The sequence below is a fragment of the Pseudochaenichthys georgianus genome, chromosome 14 (assembly GCF_902827115.2).
Source record: "Pseudochaenichthys georgianus chromosome 14, fPseGeo1.2, whole genome shotgun sequence".
Taxonomy (NCBI): domain Eukaryota; kingdom Metazoa; phylum Chordata; class Actinopteri; order Perciformes; family Channichthyidae; genus Pseudochaenichthys; species Pseudochaenichthys georgianus.
The window spans coordinates 13,553,715-13,570,090 of record NC_047516.1 but is presented as its reverse complement, the minus strand read 5'-3'; the positions used below and the strand labels follow the sequence as shown (position 1 = coordinate 13,570,090).

General features: G+C 42.8%; 1 protein-coding gene across 1 annotated transcript in view; it reads right to left on the bottom strand.

Annotated features, from left to right (window-relative positions):
- kctd16b (potassium channel tetramerization domain containing 16b) overlaps positions 1–15,892 on the bottom strand; it is an 85,864-nt gene extending 69,972 nt beyond the window's left edge. The window contains exon 1 of the mRNA XM_034099423.2: positions 14,274–15,892. Coding sequence (XP_033955314.1) covers positions 14,274–15,111 — 838 coding nt within the window. The 5' untranslated portion in view covers positions 15,112–15,892. The remainder of the gene's footprint in view (positions 1–14,273) is intronic.
- Between the last annotated feature and the right edge of the window lie 484 nt (positions 15,893–16,376).

Sequence of the window (16,376 nt, the reverse complement as noted above, 5' to 3'; positions counted from 1 at the left end):
CGAGTTTCAAAGTTGTTCTCAATGAAGTCATCATACCCTGCCACAGAGGCTTTAAGCACCTCGCGTCACAGAAATGAAATCATACTCGGTAGCATTTATCACAACGTAACTAAGTTGATCACAGGAAGTCCTCGGATCAGCGTCAATGCACAAAGTCATCAGTTCGGTTGACTGGTAGCTGTGTGCAGTATATTAGAGACATCCATTCACATTAGCACTCCACCCACTCACACCACATCACTCACACCCTCTCTGGGCTACTTCATATGGATAATGGATTCCTGTCTTACCGTAAGCATTAGGTTATGTGTGTGTGTGTGTGTGTGTGTGTGTGTGTGTGTGTGTGTGTGTGTGTGTGTGTGTGTGTGTGTGTGTGTGTGTGTGTGTGTGTGTGTGTGTGTGTGTGTGTGTGTGTGTGTGTGTGTGTGTGTGTGTGTGTGTGTGTGTGTGTGTGTGTGTGTGTGTGTGTGTGTGTGTGTGTGTGTGTGTGTGTGTGTGTGTGTGTGTGTGTGTGTGTGTGTGTGTGTGTGTGTGTGTGTGTGTGTGTGTGTGTGTGTGTGTGTGTGATATAGCAGGTTGTTCCCAAATGTCCTGCCTCATTTTCTGGTTGTTTAGATTGCTTTGTAAAGTGTTTTGATTTAATTTTCTGGATGTCCCTATGACTCCTCCTGTGGTCATGCAGTGTCTGACTCGCATGAACACACACATGAATTCATGCATGCACAGATGCTGCTACCATGAACTACACATTTAATAACTAGAAACAGACAGGCCTGAAACATGACTGACACAATCTCCAGTCAGTTATTTATTTTACATAAGGAAACACGAGTGACAATTTCTTCTTGTGATTGAAGGTTACAGTAGGAGGCATTTCTATCCGTGTTAGGCAGAATGGGAGGAATAGCCACAAACTGAAACAAAAAACCAATACATACATTCAAAAGTCATGCTTTCAGAGCAGAGACGAAACATTTCTACAGCAAACCAACAAATAATTGACAAAGAAATCTAAAGCAAAAACTGAAATGACCAGATATAAAAAGATAACATTGTGTCAGGGCCGTTGCTTTGAGCGAGCCATGACAGTTTCGAGTTAAGATTTGTCTGCATTTATTTCTATTAAGTCAATATCCTTCTCAAAGGTAATGGGGTCCAACAAAGGTTCCAACTCTTTGGGTACCGATTTAGATCTGTATTTGCAATTTGTACACATTGTCTGACTTGTGATGTAAAGTTTAAAAAAAAGGTTTAAAATCAAGCCAACATCGACATATCTCTCTTGTATACCATAATGCAACTTGATTGGTCTAATGTCGGAAATTCTGGGTTGGTATGCTTGATGCGGCTAATGTAACCCAATTTGGAAGAAGGTTAAATAATCTCCCCTTCAGTTACCTAGTTTTTTTATCCAGCAAAAGCACACACTCACTTTCTAGGAATATTAAACAGTTACTTCAGAGTCTATAAAAGCAAGATAAGGCTTGATGATGTACATTATCGTGTGTTGCAGTGCTTTGAAATCCAACACTCGACTCAAAATCAATTCCTATACCAGAGGCATCTATTGTGGGGCGGCCGTACACCGTGACACACACATATAATTGAGTGTACTTCACAGGATGCCGGGGCTTACCCTTCAGGAAAGGCTGAAGAGCTCAGATATCTGTAAGTAGCTTGGTAGAGCTCCTGCTCCTTCGCATTAAAAGTAACCAGTGGTTGAGCGCCTGATTTGGATGCCAGTAAGATGCCTCACTGTGAAGATATTCTGGGCACATCCAACTGATAGGACACCGCGTGGAAGACCTGGAACATGTTAGAGGGATTATGTATGTATGTATGTACTATCCTACAGGGAATCTTGCAGAAATTGCTTTCTGTAGCATAAATAGTTTCCCCCTGTGTTTTCATGTAGGTAGGTTGCATTGTGTTGGACAATAGAGGCTCATGGATCACATTAGTGTCACCAGACTAAATTCCTTTTCCTATCTTCCAAAGTAACAGTTTAATAGGAGAAATCAAAGATGATGAAGTCGTTTTGGTGTGGAAGGTGCCTTAGGGTGCAAATGAGCTAAAATACAATAACATAAGCTTTTACAGTCGCCACAGGGGCTGGAGACTTTACACAGCGGTGCCTCCTAATTAAGTATAGAATAAACCTAACTAAGGCACCCAGCCTCAATTACAAATGTCTCAGAGTCCAGCTCATCCCTCTGCTGCCGACCTTTAGAGGTTTATTTTACGGTCATGTGGACGACCCAAATGTACGGTCGGTTAGGCAGAGTATTTATGTTACATATATGAGCAGCAAGCAGCCTTGAGGTACATCTCATGTGCTGAGAGCAGGGGCGGACTGGGACTACAAATCAGCTCGGGACTCTCGACCGGCCCACTTCGGTACCGCCGGCCCACCTCGGTACCGCAAGTAATTACCGCTAGTAAATTGTCAAGTAACGGCCCATCGGGATTCATCCAATATTGTAGATTGAGAGAGGAGCAGAAAACAGAATGCTACGAAATGAAAAGGACCAGCTGCACTGTTGTTTTCGCTGCTGTTGATTTGACTCCTCAGGCGCTTGAAGCGAGAATGAGATAGAGACACAAACCAAATAAAGAGAAACAGGATGATAAAGACATTGAAAGAAATGGTTACAACGGTTTCAGAAAATGAGGGCCACATCACGGCAATCTCAATCGTTTGCAGGAAAAAAAAGCAGAGAAGTCTCAGATACAGAAAGAAGGGCAGAGGAAAGACACGAAGGTCTGGAGCATTCAAAGGAGCACTGACCAAGCAGTCCACTCTCGCTGCCAGAGGGAGACGGACAGGGGGGAAAGGAAGGTATAGGAGAGAGGGCTAGAGAGTAAAAGAGTTCAGAGCAGTAAGAGCTGCGAAACACAACAACAGCCAAACACCATATACCACTTTGTGCACTCCTGGAGAAGTATTTGAGATCAGCCAGAGGAGGTTCACAGAAGACAGCCTGAGCTCTCTGCATCATCTCTGCTTTAAATGCTCCAGGGAAACTCCCAACAAAAAGTGATCTGCAAAACTGGCAGATAGTCAAATGCTCAAAGCAACATCGGATCCAGAACAAGGTTGGAACCAAGAAAAAAAAAGTGTTGGCATAGAGTCTCAACGCCCACTATAGATTTCAGTCCAAAACATATTTCTAGGTTGCCGGTGAGAGAAATCGAGGCATATATTTGTATTTCTTCTGCAAACCTGTGGATTTGTTCACATTATCTTTCCAGCTGGGAAACTGATAACTATGCAACACTGACAGGCATAAGATCAACTGACATCACCACAGATTCAGCTGGGCCATACTAATACTCCCGTGCATGTGCATGTGTGTGAGAAATGTATCCTTCCTTCCTAAATAGTTTCCTGTTCTCCACTCTGCTCTTTTACATTTCTTCTCTCACATAGCTCATACTGTAATGTGCCATTTGGTGTCAAATAATGGATTAGATGCTGGACACTTTCCTACCCAATACCCAGAAGGCCCATGTGGTGTCTCTAACAGCACAGCATTGTGATACTGATGAAGTGTTACAGCAGACACACAAACCACCTGATCAGTACAATGTGCCGGGAATCACAAACCAAACACGGCAAAGCCATCTAATGCCCTTGAGGAGTTATGGTATTAACACATGAGGATTTTTGAAGTAATCTTCAAACCACGCAGCCTGAATATTTATTCATAACTTTCCGTTTTGGCTCATTGGTTGACTCACTGAATATGCATATTTTCTTTGACTTTGTCTGTACTTGAGCTTATTTTTGGTTTGCTTGCCTGCACAATATAGAAAATCTCTCCGACTGTATGTAAAAAAATAAAACAAGGCATAGCTAATTGTGTATTAATGAGGGTCCTTTAAAGTGTATGGACATTCCTGGAAGAGAAGTGAAGCTGAGTGATCTAGAGGAGTAGGGAAGAGAAGGAGTGATGACTAAAGGTGGAAGGCAAAGTGACATTTGTTTTCAGGTGTTGCATGCAAACAGGAGAGTGAGATCTGGAAAGGTCACTGTCCTCTAGTGTACCTCACATACAATTAGGAAAATGCACATACAACACACACAAGTGTGCTTGAAAGACAGAATCTCAATGATTGCACCTAAATGTCAGCCAGTAAGGGCTTTAATTGGCTAAATGAGTTTCTGAGGTGATGGATGTTGATAATTGTCTTGCTCCATTTGCTTGTTTCTCGTCCCAGCACACACGGGCATGTACTGTACAAATGAGGCGTGCCGCACTCCAGAGATCCAATCTCGACTCTCAGGGGCAAACTTTAGAAAGAATGAATTGTGGCCGTCGATAGCAACGAGAATGTGTGCATCACTGGCAACTGCTGTATCAAGACAAATGGAAATAAAAAGGTGGAGCTACAGTTCATGACTAATCATGTACAGAAGCATTTCTCAAAACTTCAGGCAAGAGATTCAAGGTGACGGGAACAACCCTTTGTGGGATTACATCTGTCAGTCCTATACAATCAGCTTTAGTGATCACCTTTCTCCATACAAGCAAAGATGCTGATAGTGTAACAGTAGCTGTGACTATATGCTGTGATCTTTGTGATTAGGATTGTTTCTCTAATGACGCTCATTTGCATAGAAAGTGGCCAATTGTGCGCCAAATGAATGCATATCACCTAATTTAAACATTGCAATTAGCACAGCAGCCTGGAGGGGCTTTTTCGCTTGGCAGCACAGTTAGGGTGCATTTAGGGGATTTTCTTGTTGTCTTATGTGTGCAGATTAAGCGGCAACAAAATCATTGCAATTATTGTTTTTGTCTGGAGCTTTAATGCAGACAGAAGATGGACAACTGCTGGTTTGTGTTGGCAAATTGGTTGTGATGAAATAGTGACACACAGTGCTAACTAATCCCTCTAAGCTTTGACCAGGTTGATCGGAATGTTGAACAATATTTATCTAGACAAGACTGCTGTCTTATCTTATCTGCATAATGTGTGTGAGTGTGTGTGTTTCGGTATACGTCCTGTTGTGTGTTTAGGCCCTGATGCGTCTGATGTTGTCCTGCAAAACTAATGAACTAACAGACCTCCTGTCTGCAGACCATAATCACATGTGTTTACAGCCAGCAAATCATTATCTGCACACTGCTAATACAGGCGTCTGTAGTTAGGAGACCGTAACATAGGTAGAGTGTGTACAGAGGACCCCAGGCGGCAACCCATTACCTTTGCAAACAAACAGTCGGGCCCTCTGTGTGGCTGCCTTAGACTGTGCAGTCCTCTGTGAACAGCACTCAATTATTCATTACAACATGAATAGTAAACAGAGTGTTCGCTAGATGGGACGATAGTGCAACTCTAATTTTATATAAATCAAAGCTATGAGAGAAAACACAAAGTCATTAAACAAAAACTCTTCAGACACAAACCAACGTGATGCTGGTGTCTCCTCATTTATTAGTTATATTTCAGCCTCATTTCGTATGCAACGGGGACTTCAGTGTTTCTTACACTACGTGTGTAATGATTTCTTTCCATCGACCTGTTTAACCAATTGTACCTACTGTGCATTTGACACAACTCTTTTCATTGTAAAGTATATTATGCAGTGTCACCATGTCTGAATAATAATGATGAAGAGAGGGTGGAGCAAACTTTCAATCCATAATTATCTGTTAAAATTCTAATTTGGAAATCACAGCAGGCCATGCCATGTTCAAAAGTGGGGGGGATTCCTAGAATGCATTATTCATCTGACTCGTTGCATGCCCTGTAGCCTATTTGTAAATTATAATATTGTTTTATTTGCTTACGCCAAATGAAGAAAATTGGTGAGCCATGCTGAATGGACAATCCTGTCACCTGTCACCATCTCAGAATTATAGTGATGGTGGAAAATATTGGATACATGTGAGGTTATTTCTTACTTTGTGAAATGCAACTGTCTCACATTGCGTGGTGTATAAACCCAGAGTGTGCCTGCATGGCTTGCGGATGCCTACAGTATATGTATAATGTATGTGTGTGTTTTAATGGACAGGCACAGCCACTTAGGAATGAAATGGTGATGACAGTATGCTCTAGCAAGCAGTCGAGTACTCTGAAATGACACCAAGGGGTTACTAATGAGACAAAGTATTGGAGTTTTGAATAATCCTCTCCAGTAGAATAACTTTAGCATGGTATCGTGCTAAAGACTTTAACTGTTTTAAACACGTATTACAATCCTATTGGATTGTTCAAATGTGTTTCAAAGCATCTTCACTGTTCTGTGTAGGAAAACTTTTCATAACCAATTATCAATCTTAGCTCTCAATCATTGGACACATGTTTCCATACCGACAACTACTTATCCTTTCTATTTCATTAAAACAATTTTAAAAAGTTTATAATTCTAGAGTGTTATCTCTTTTCATGGCCTTATTTGGTAGTCATCATTTGTCAATAATGAAAATGAATACATGTAAACCACCCTCCCTTCTTTACTACAAAGGACAATAGAATAACTGTGATATTGTATTTTGATGAAACATGAAAATACATTAGGCTCCTATCACAAGTTGCCGCTGGTGGTTTCAGTCATTTCCTCCGGAGATAATTTCCTCTGGATTTTCTTATATTAGTGCCTCAAGCTTTCTTAATGGACATTACGACTTCATAGCCACGAAATGCCACTGACATTCTGCCCTTGGATGCTATAGAGCACTTTGGGATGAAATAACAGCAGTATGACCATATGATCCATCAAGCTGTAGACCACTGCTGTGTGACTGACAATATGTGATTCTAATGAGGCACAGAGGAATACAGAACGATCCAAAACACCATCAAAGACTGAAGTTTTGTCATGAAGTTTAAGTGCTAATAGTCTGAATATTGACCGACTGTTTCATCAGTCACACTATAGCTCCAGACTAAAGATGATGGGTGAAGGGTCTGGTAGAGATAAATGAGAAACTGAGCTAACTGAGGAGACACAAAGAAAAAGGAAAAACCAGTTGAGCAAAGACCACTCCAAAGCATCCTTATAGAAAAGATCACTGCAAAAACACTTTTCATGGCCTGTCTTGATATTTCAAAACAACACTGCATTCAACTTCTGTATATGGTAAATGGTAAATGGACTGTACTTATATAGCGCTTTATCCAGTCTTTAAGACCCCTCAAAGCACTTTACATACTACATGTCGTTCACCCATTCATACAGAGCAGTGTATGTTACTCTAGGACCTAACATGCATACATATTCACACACCATTGGCCATGCCATCAGGAGCAACTCAGGGTTAAGTATCTTGCCCAAGGATACATCGACATGTTGACTGCATGGGCTGGGATCGAACCCACAACCTTCTGGTTGAAAGACGACCGCACTCCCTCACAGCCACAGTCGCCCTTATATATGTTATATTTACATTTTATATATTTATTGTTGTTATATATGAAAGTACAATGTGCACATTTTTACTTCAACTTGTTGTTTATATAACGTTTTTTATTTTATGAACATTTGTTTTAGTTGAGTAACTGTTACAAAATGCTTCCCCGTATAAAAAAAGCATTCTGAAATCTAATCAGCTATCCACACTATACCACATCAGAACATTATTCCGGAAATGCCTCCAACAGGATGTACTTCCTATTTGGCATCGGATCCTCTATTTGGGAAACATGACCAAATGGCAGCAGGCATTTATCTGAGCTGTGACATGCATTAGGCGAAGCAATTACTGATGCAATGGGAATCCCGTGGATCTTCAACATGGTTTTTCCAGCCAATCTGGGTTTGCACGTAGCGGGGCTTTTAACGCATTGATGCATTGCAGCTGCCAGACAGTGGGCCGTGCGCGTGAAGAGGCTCTCCACCTGCAGCTTCTGTCAATATGGCGACGCTCCACACCTCTTAGCGCCACAGAGCACTTTACCAACACAACAGAGGAAGAGCATCAGCATTACATAAACTGTGCCCACCACAGCAGAGAGAATAGAGTGTCAAGAGTCACAGAGGAGGAGAAAAAGGGCTGATAGACGGCAAGGAGAGATGGGAGTCACAGAGGGCTTATGGGAGCATGTTGTTGACGCTCTGTTGTTCACTCTTTTCTCCCTCTCTCCCTCTCTCTCTCTCTTTCTCTCTTAGAGCTCTGTAGTTTCCCACATCCTCCAGAGGCCGAGGATGATGGGAGTCTACGCTACGTAGATACACTAAGCTTCCAGGGGATAAGGTCAACGGGAGGCTAGAAAAACAAGAAAGTATATCTTCCTTCCACTGAACAGTGCCAAATCAGACATCATCATCATCATCATCATCGGCCCCCCTCACAAAGCCCTCAACAATCAGGCCCCCCCCCTACCTCACAGACCTGCTGCACCACCACGCCCCTTCCCGCTGTCTCCGCTCATCACATCACTCACCGGACCAGGGGGGACAGAGCCTTCTCTGTCGCTGCCCCCTCCCTCTGGAACTCACTCCCACAACCCATCAGAGACTGCACTGACCTCACCACCTTCAAAGAACTTACAAAAACTCACCTCTTCAATCTGGCTTTGAATGTGTGATTGTTTTTGTATGATTTGACTTTAAATATATATTTGTATTTGTTGTTCTTTTCTTTTCACTATATCTGTAAAGCGTCTTTGAGCACCTGTAAATGCGCTAACAAAATAAATCTATTATTATTATTATACGACCTATTAAACCTTTATCGGTTATATATCTATATTGTACAACCTCTTGCTTTCATACAACCTTACCTGCACCCCCCACTGTGAGCTCTATTGCTAAATCAAAAAAGAGCAATATAAATGCAAACATCAATAGTTTCAGAATAGGGTTACTCTTTTCTTTAAAAAGATTATTTCCATCAAACTCACTTTCTTTAACATTTACTGTACTTATATCATCTTGGAACAGTTTAACATATCTTCTATCATCTTGCAAAGGTGAGTACACTTTTTAAATTTGAAAAGCTACATTCAGGGTTGAACCTATAGTTGCGTGCTGCTTAAAAAAAAGGTGTCCTTTTTGAAAAACATTATTCAACAGTTGCAAGATTTTCATTTATTTACAACATTGTATTCGTGTCCTTGCCTAGAACTTGTACAACATGTAGAAGCTTTGATTCTTACTAGGAACAAAAGGCAAGTTCACAGCGACAACCACACAGACTGCATACCAAGCCATTACCCAGGTTGCTTGCCGGCTCGTCACACACATAAAAGGCCAAATATCTGGCCATGGATGAACAAAGAGCAGCTGACTGTAGTAGTAGGGAAGTAAACACAACATCTTACAATTTGATTCAATCCCACATTTTTGGCTGACAAATGTATTTGTTATTAAAGAATGGGTCCACGTGTTGGGTTGTATTCCTTCAGGAAGGTCTTGTGGCAAATTATTTGAGGAAAGATTGAATATGTTTAGTGAGTTCATATTTGATATGGCAACTGATTGAAATAATGTTATTACAAAAATGCAAACATTTATTCATTCTACATAAATAATAACTTACTTTTTCTTAAACATTTTAGTAGATTTTGTTCGTATTTCTAGATATTAAATGTGAAAAGTAAAGTTTGTTGTCACACAATAGTGTTTGACACAACTTGGACTTGGTGTGTAGGATTACTATATTGTTTTAGAAATGTGAAACATGTATTGATTAATAGGCCTATAAGAATCTCAATAATCAACTTGTCTAATGTCCTAGTGATCTACCACTATAGTAGTTACAGTCCTGGTATGATCGTAACACCATTTGTTAGCCTCAACAGTAGTCATAGTAACAGAGAAACAGCATTTTACTCTTCTTTCAACCATCAGCAGTGGTCTCCACCTGCTCCTCTCTGCTTCCTCTTTGTCTCAGGCTGAATAATGCCGAGTTGAGGTGTGTGGTGGTGGTCTTCCCTGTGGGGCCGGGGTAGCAGCTGTCCCTATCAAGGCTCTCCTTAGAGCTGTCATGGCCTGTCTGCTCCTCGGCTAATCACTTCCTACAGGCCTGCAGCATGGGACCGCCGCTGCTAATGCCGTCACCGACTGGGCCCGGAGACGCTCGCAGGATGAGCGGGATGAAGCTTCATATGGGGATGAGTGTGTGTGCAAGATGGTGTGTGTGGGGTTGGTTGGTGTGCAGGTGTGTTTTGCCAGCGGCTCAACGGGTGTGCAAATGTGCCTCTAGTAGTGCAGCATGGGTCACGCATTAACACACATTCACACACACCATTACCATGGCCCCCTTTTTCCCACCTGCCAAAACACATTTGCGACACAAGGAGCTGTCCAACTGTGTGGAACAAGCAAATGGCACAGTGTGTCACATGCTCATATGACAATGGCTATTTGCAATGACACACACTTCACTCTGGCATGTTCAGCTGAGGTAGAAAAAAAGCCTGGGGAAGTACATCCAGAGCCAAAAAATGCAATTTCCATCCCCTTAGCAAACTTTCAAAAGGCTTCCCATTTGTTGTCACTATGACGATGTCCTGTTAGATGGTTCTGTTGGCTCAGTCAAGCCCTGCGGTGAATTTCACAACCAACTGTCAACAGTGATGATTAATTATCAGTCACTCCAGCCATGCAACAAATTGGTAAATACATTTGCCTTCTGGGGTTGCAGAGGGATTTGAATAGCTACAAACAGAAAAAGAGATTGATATCCAATCAGACGGGTGTAGAATCGAGAGCAATAGATAACAAACAAACAGAGGATTTAAAGAGTTCAGGCTTAACATGAAACCTGTTATTGGAAGCTGGTCAAATTGGAAACGGAAAGTGCATTACTGTTGATGGGCCCTCAAACACTTTACCCTAAATATATATGGTTTCATTAAAGAGGCCACGTGAAAAAAATGGATATGTCTCAAATATAGAATAATACCATCCCTGAAACAAAGAAGTTTCATGAATGTGTAAGACTGCTCCAAAATGTAGCTTTCTCTTTAACATTGACCTCCATATCTGACTCAACCGAGTCTGCTCAGTTGATCTCTACACACAGCAAAGTTTGGTTTTATAAGCTAACTCCAAAAGGCTACTTTAACATAGCAGGGTTGGGATCATAGCAAATGTGTAATTCCTTTCAGCCAAAACCAAATTATTGAGATTGACTTCTGACGTAAGGCCTGGGTCGCAACCGACGAGGTCCAGTCAGGGCAAGATGGACAAATAATTGATCCAAGAACTATTTTTTGTGAGTAGGGCATTGTCAAGTTTGAACAGGAAACCCCTTCCCTATAGCATCGATGTTGTCTGGCCAAGAGCTTAGGACATTCAATGGAAAATCATAAAATAAGTCAAACTCTTTGCATGTATAATAAGGAGAGACACATTGCAGACAAAATGGCTCAAATGTAAAAAGAGACAGCCTAAATGAAGTCAAATAAACAATCATGGAGATGGACAGGCAGACAGGCTGAGATATGACTAAGAATGCAGACAGGAGGCGTGACGGAGCAGTGAGGCATGTCAAGGCAACTGGTGCCGCCGTGCTGCTCCTTGCCCCTGCGGCGCATGAAGCAAAATAAAGCTGGGAGGGGGGAGGGTGAGAAGGGAGACGAGGGAACGCTGGGTATGATTGACTAGAGCAAACTAAGAAGACATGAAAGGAGAAGAGAAAAGACAACGAGGAAGAGGGTGGATGGGGAGAAGAGAAAAACAACCCCGCCAAAAATGTGACAGGCAGATAAACAAAAGACTGGCAGTGACTTCATATAATCCACTGGGTGGCTGCTGCATGTAGTAACTAACTCCCTGCACGATTGTGTGTGTGTGTGTGTGTGTGTGTGTGTGTGTGTGTGTGTGTGTGTGTGTGTGTGTGTGTGTGTGTGTGTGTGTGTGTGTGTGTGTGTGTGTGTGTGTGTGTGTGTGTGTGTGTGTGTGTGTGTGTGTGTGTGTGTGTGTGTGTGTGTGTGTGTGTGTGTGTGTGTGTGTGTGTGTGTGTGTGTGTGTGTGTGTGAGCATACTCATTCTGTGTAGATGTGTGCCTCTGAGTGTGTGTGTGAGTGTGATTGTTTCTAGTGAGTTTGAGTGCGAGCTCTCACATATGCGTGAGTATGCGTAGGCTTTTGTGCGACTGGTGTGTTGAGATGTAAGCCCAACCCATCTGCCACGGTGCCCTTGCCTTTGAGTGCGTGCCCTCTAACAAGCTGAACATTGGTTAACAAAACTAAGAAGGCGTTGTTGTTTGATAGTAAGTAAGAAGGCAGACACACATATATTGAGGAAGGCGTGCATGCATGCGTGTGTGTGTGTGTGTGTGTGTGTGTGTGTGTGTGTGTGTGTGTGTGTGTGTGGTGTGTGTGTGTGTGTGTGTGTGTGTGTGTGTGTGTGTGTGTGTGTGTGTGTGTGTGTGTGTGTGTGTGTGTGTGTGCATGCGTGTGTGTGTGTGTCTGTGTGCGTGTGTGTGTGTTAGTGTGTGTTAGTGTGTGTCAGTAGCCCCTACCTCCACTGGCGTTGGCTAGTTAGCACTATATCTGGGGTTATAAAAGCCAAAAGCTTTCCAGTCATTGTAGCCGCTTCATTCAAGTCGTTAAAGCAAAGCTCTTTTCCCCTGGAGCTTGACCAGCAAATCCTGTCATCAATTTTTTTTAAACTCCTTTTAGCTCTATGACCATTTGACTTGTGTGATTTATGTGGCTGGTAGTGGTGTTCCCTAAGTGGTGGTGACCGTATGGTTCAGTGATTTCCAACCAATCCCCAGCCTTCCAAGGATGATTAATAAATAAAACATTTTTCAGAGACACATTTGACTGATGTGATAAAACACAACTGATCAAGACAAACTACAAACTGTTCTTTAAAAGATGTTGGCAAAACATCTGGATGCAGGTACTGAAATAAAAAGCCAGTGAGTAAAAGAACTGGCTGGGTAAGATGTCCCTTTCATTGATCTGAAATAGTTTTCCTATAAATATGAAGCATTGTTCACCACATCAACTTCCAAAAGTTACGAAGTTATCTGATAAGATTTGAGTTTGAATAAAAGGGTTTAGGATAACAAGGTTAGTTACAATGACTACATACAGAATTCAAATGAAGCCCTCACCTGATAAGCGTTAGGTGTCATTTTTCAAAATGTTATATTTTCTTAAAGGCAATTAACCATATTTCTTAAAACCACTGGGCAAGAAACCTTTGCTTTATGCTATTAGCAAATATCATGGTCGCCGCCTTGACACATTGATATCAGTGCTGGCCGCCTTTCCAATATTATTTGCAGCAATATTCAGCGTTTTCTGCACTACTGCAATGTATATCATTGACTGTATGTAACAAGACTTGATTTACAGTTGAGGGATACAAATATTTCTTGAACGTAAACAGTTGTGTATTTATTTTTTGTTGTTTTTCACAATATGTATGACATCTCCAAATGACCACTACATTCAGTGTTTATGCAAGGAAAAGTTCATCTGATAACATCCTTACAGTACCTATAAGCACACTTACAGTTCCACTCTCAATCTTCTTTATGGTGGCTATCATAGAGTTCCTGATAGATAACATATGGTCAGATCACAGAATATAAATGTTTTAGTTGCATCATAAAATCTTATTGGGAGCTCATTTAAAAGTCACCATTGCGAGGCTTCTACCAGCTAAGGTAAGATGGAGAAATGGAAGAAATAGAAAAGCCAGAAGGAAATTCAAGTAGTTGAAAGGATGGGACGGATGAAAGCGGAAGTGTAGTAGAAAATTGCACCTTGATGAAAATTGGAAAGCATTGACAAATCATTGCCTCGAAGATTGCGGTAGCTCAGATGGGAGTGAAACTGAATCTGGTTCAATCTTGTGAAATGTAAAATAGCCTGCAAGAGCGTACCGAATGCTGCAACATGCTGCAATAGGTTTAAGCTCACTGCGCTGGAAGTAGCCTGTCAGTTATGGGTTTGCTACTGATGGTTGTATTGCTTCCAGTGAGAAATAAAAACACCTTGACTTAACTCCAATAGCAAGAGCCCTTACTGTCTTTTTCCATAAGGGCCAGACAAAACTTCAGACAATGACGAAGCGTGTAAGTTTGACTCTTTTTTTATTTTGGCCCCCCCCAACTGCCTAAATTAAGTAATATAGGTCATGGAAACAGGTGAAGGCTGCTCTCATCACAATGTGCAGTACACCCACATCATCCAGAAAAGGGGTTGTCCTTGGCTAGGACCGCCCATCCTCCTCCCCAAAAACCACATGTCTCTCCCACAAAGGACAAGCAAAACAAGTGTGCCTCCTAACGGTCAGTCCAACGTCCATGTGAGAGTTGACCTGCTGTTATAAAATCAAAGGTATCACTTACGGTAGAAGACGTATTCTGTGTAGCTGGACCAGATCTTGTCCTCTGTGAGCTGGTTGACAAACGAGGCTGTGACTGACGAGTTGCAGGCCACCATTTGGAAACCACACTCCGACAGCATGTCAAAAGACCTCTCCAGGTGCTTGAACTTGAGGTAAAACCGGGAGGTGTACCGTTCCGGGGTCCTGTCCGGGTCCCGGCTCTCGTTCAGGGTCTCCCCGAAAACTTCTTTGGCGAGGGCCACCCTTCCACATATCAGTATCCGAGGCACCCTCCGGAACTTGGCGTCAGTTTGAGTCTCCCGGCCCATGGTGCACGACCCCCGGTAACCCACCGTGATGAAACCGTTCTTTCTGTCCGCGGGGACCAGAGACGGCGGCGGGCACTGCCGGTGGTCGCTGCCCTGGGACCCGTCTTCATTGTCGCTGTGGCAGAAGTCGTCCAGGCTTTGTTTTATATCTTCAGGGGTCAGGAGCTTCACTAAGTCGGGCAGCTGGAAGTACTCCGCTTCTTTCCTGAGCCTCCCTTTCTCCGGGAAATGGTCCGGGAGGACGACTTGCTTATCACGGAGGTAGTCCAACACATAGCGGAATAAAAACCCGTCTCTGTCGATGAAATACCGGCCTTTAGGATCTCTCGCCAAGTCGTTACTTGCATCTTTTTTGGAGGAGAAAAGCTTACCAAGTAAAGAATTTGGGTTGCCCACCAAAGTTGAGTGACGCGTGTAATAAACCTGCCCCCCTACGTTTAATTCAACAACATCTGGGAAACTGTTCTGAACTGAAGCGGGCTCTTTGGAGTTAGTCCTACAGTTTACACTCAGCGCCATTGTTTCCGTCATGAACAGAGCAGGCTACACCTATTTCTACAGCAAAGAAGCGACTGGTCGAGATTTTAAAAGTTGCCAAACGATGTCCTCGGTTATTCTGCGTGTATGCAGGCCCTCCAACTTCATCCCACTACAAACCGAATAAGCATTTTTCATCGATCCATGGCCATGATCACCTACCAGTCTTTAGCAGTTTTCGAAAATGGGGGGAAGATTGCAGTCCGGGGCGTTCCTCTGTGAATGTTAAATGAAAAGGCTGAGATGGGTGGCTTGGAGGAGGGAGGATTCAGTGCAGCGAGAGAGGAGAAATGTATCTGGGCACATCAAAGCCTCAAACCAGTGGCTAATGTTAGCCGAAGCGAGCTGTAAGAAGCTTGCCTTTTTGATAGTAATAGTATTTTCCAACAATCCTTTTGCACACACACAACCAGAAAAAAAGCAAAATAGAACCGGAAAAACGCGAGAAAAAGTCCAACAACTTATTTTAGGATATAGTCCAAACAGTAGTTTGTGGTGTCACTTTCTCCTTAACTTCCCCTGAACACCAGCAGTTTTCTCCGGGCTGTGGGAGGAAGCAGGATGCCTTTCAGTGGCGAGAAACTTCGCAGAGATTGCCTTCAACCCTCTGGAGTCCTGTTATCGTTTTCTCTGTAGCCTGTCACTGGAAATATGTCGCCCGATCCAAAGTCACCCCCTCAGAAGTCTTATTTCTTAGAGGTGTAACAAAAAAATCTAGATTGTTCCTCCTTTTACGGTGCAAGGGAGAGCACCGACCCGCTGCCGCTCGCTGCTTTTACCGGGAGCTGTCCTCGGTGCTGAAACGAGCATCCAATCCCCCCTCTCCTACTCACCCTCCCTCCCTCCCTTCCTCACTCCCCTCCCCTACAGAGCTGGGTGGTGTCTTCACGGCTGCTCTCCCTTCTTGCACACACACACACACACACACACACACACACACACACACACGTCCACGTACAAACACACACACTGGGCTACTTAAAGCGTATGGGGCGAATCCTGGCATCTGGGTGGGAAAAACGAATGTTTCTAAAAATCAGTCCGATTGTCCTATTCTCAGAAAAGCCCACTATTCATATACAGCACATGTCTTATTTGTTATGGATGTGTATAATATTACCATGCACCTGTGACACACAGTCAAAGGTTAAATGCACCCGTTTAAAACATCAGTTTTATTCTGTCACAACAATTCCAGTCCATAGTTGTGGAACTGCTGCATCCATTATTGTGCCATTATTCTAATAAACGAAACGCTC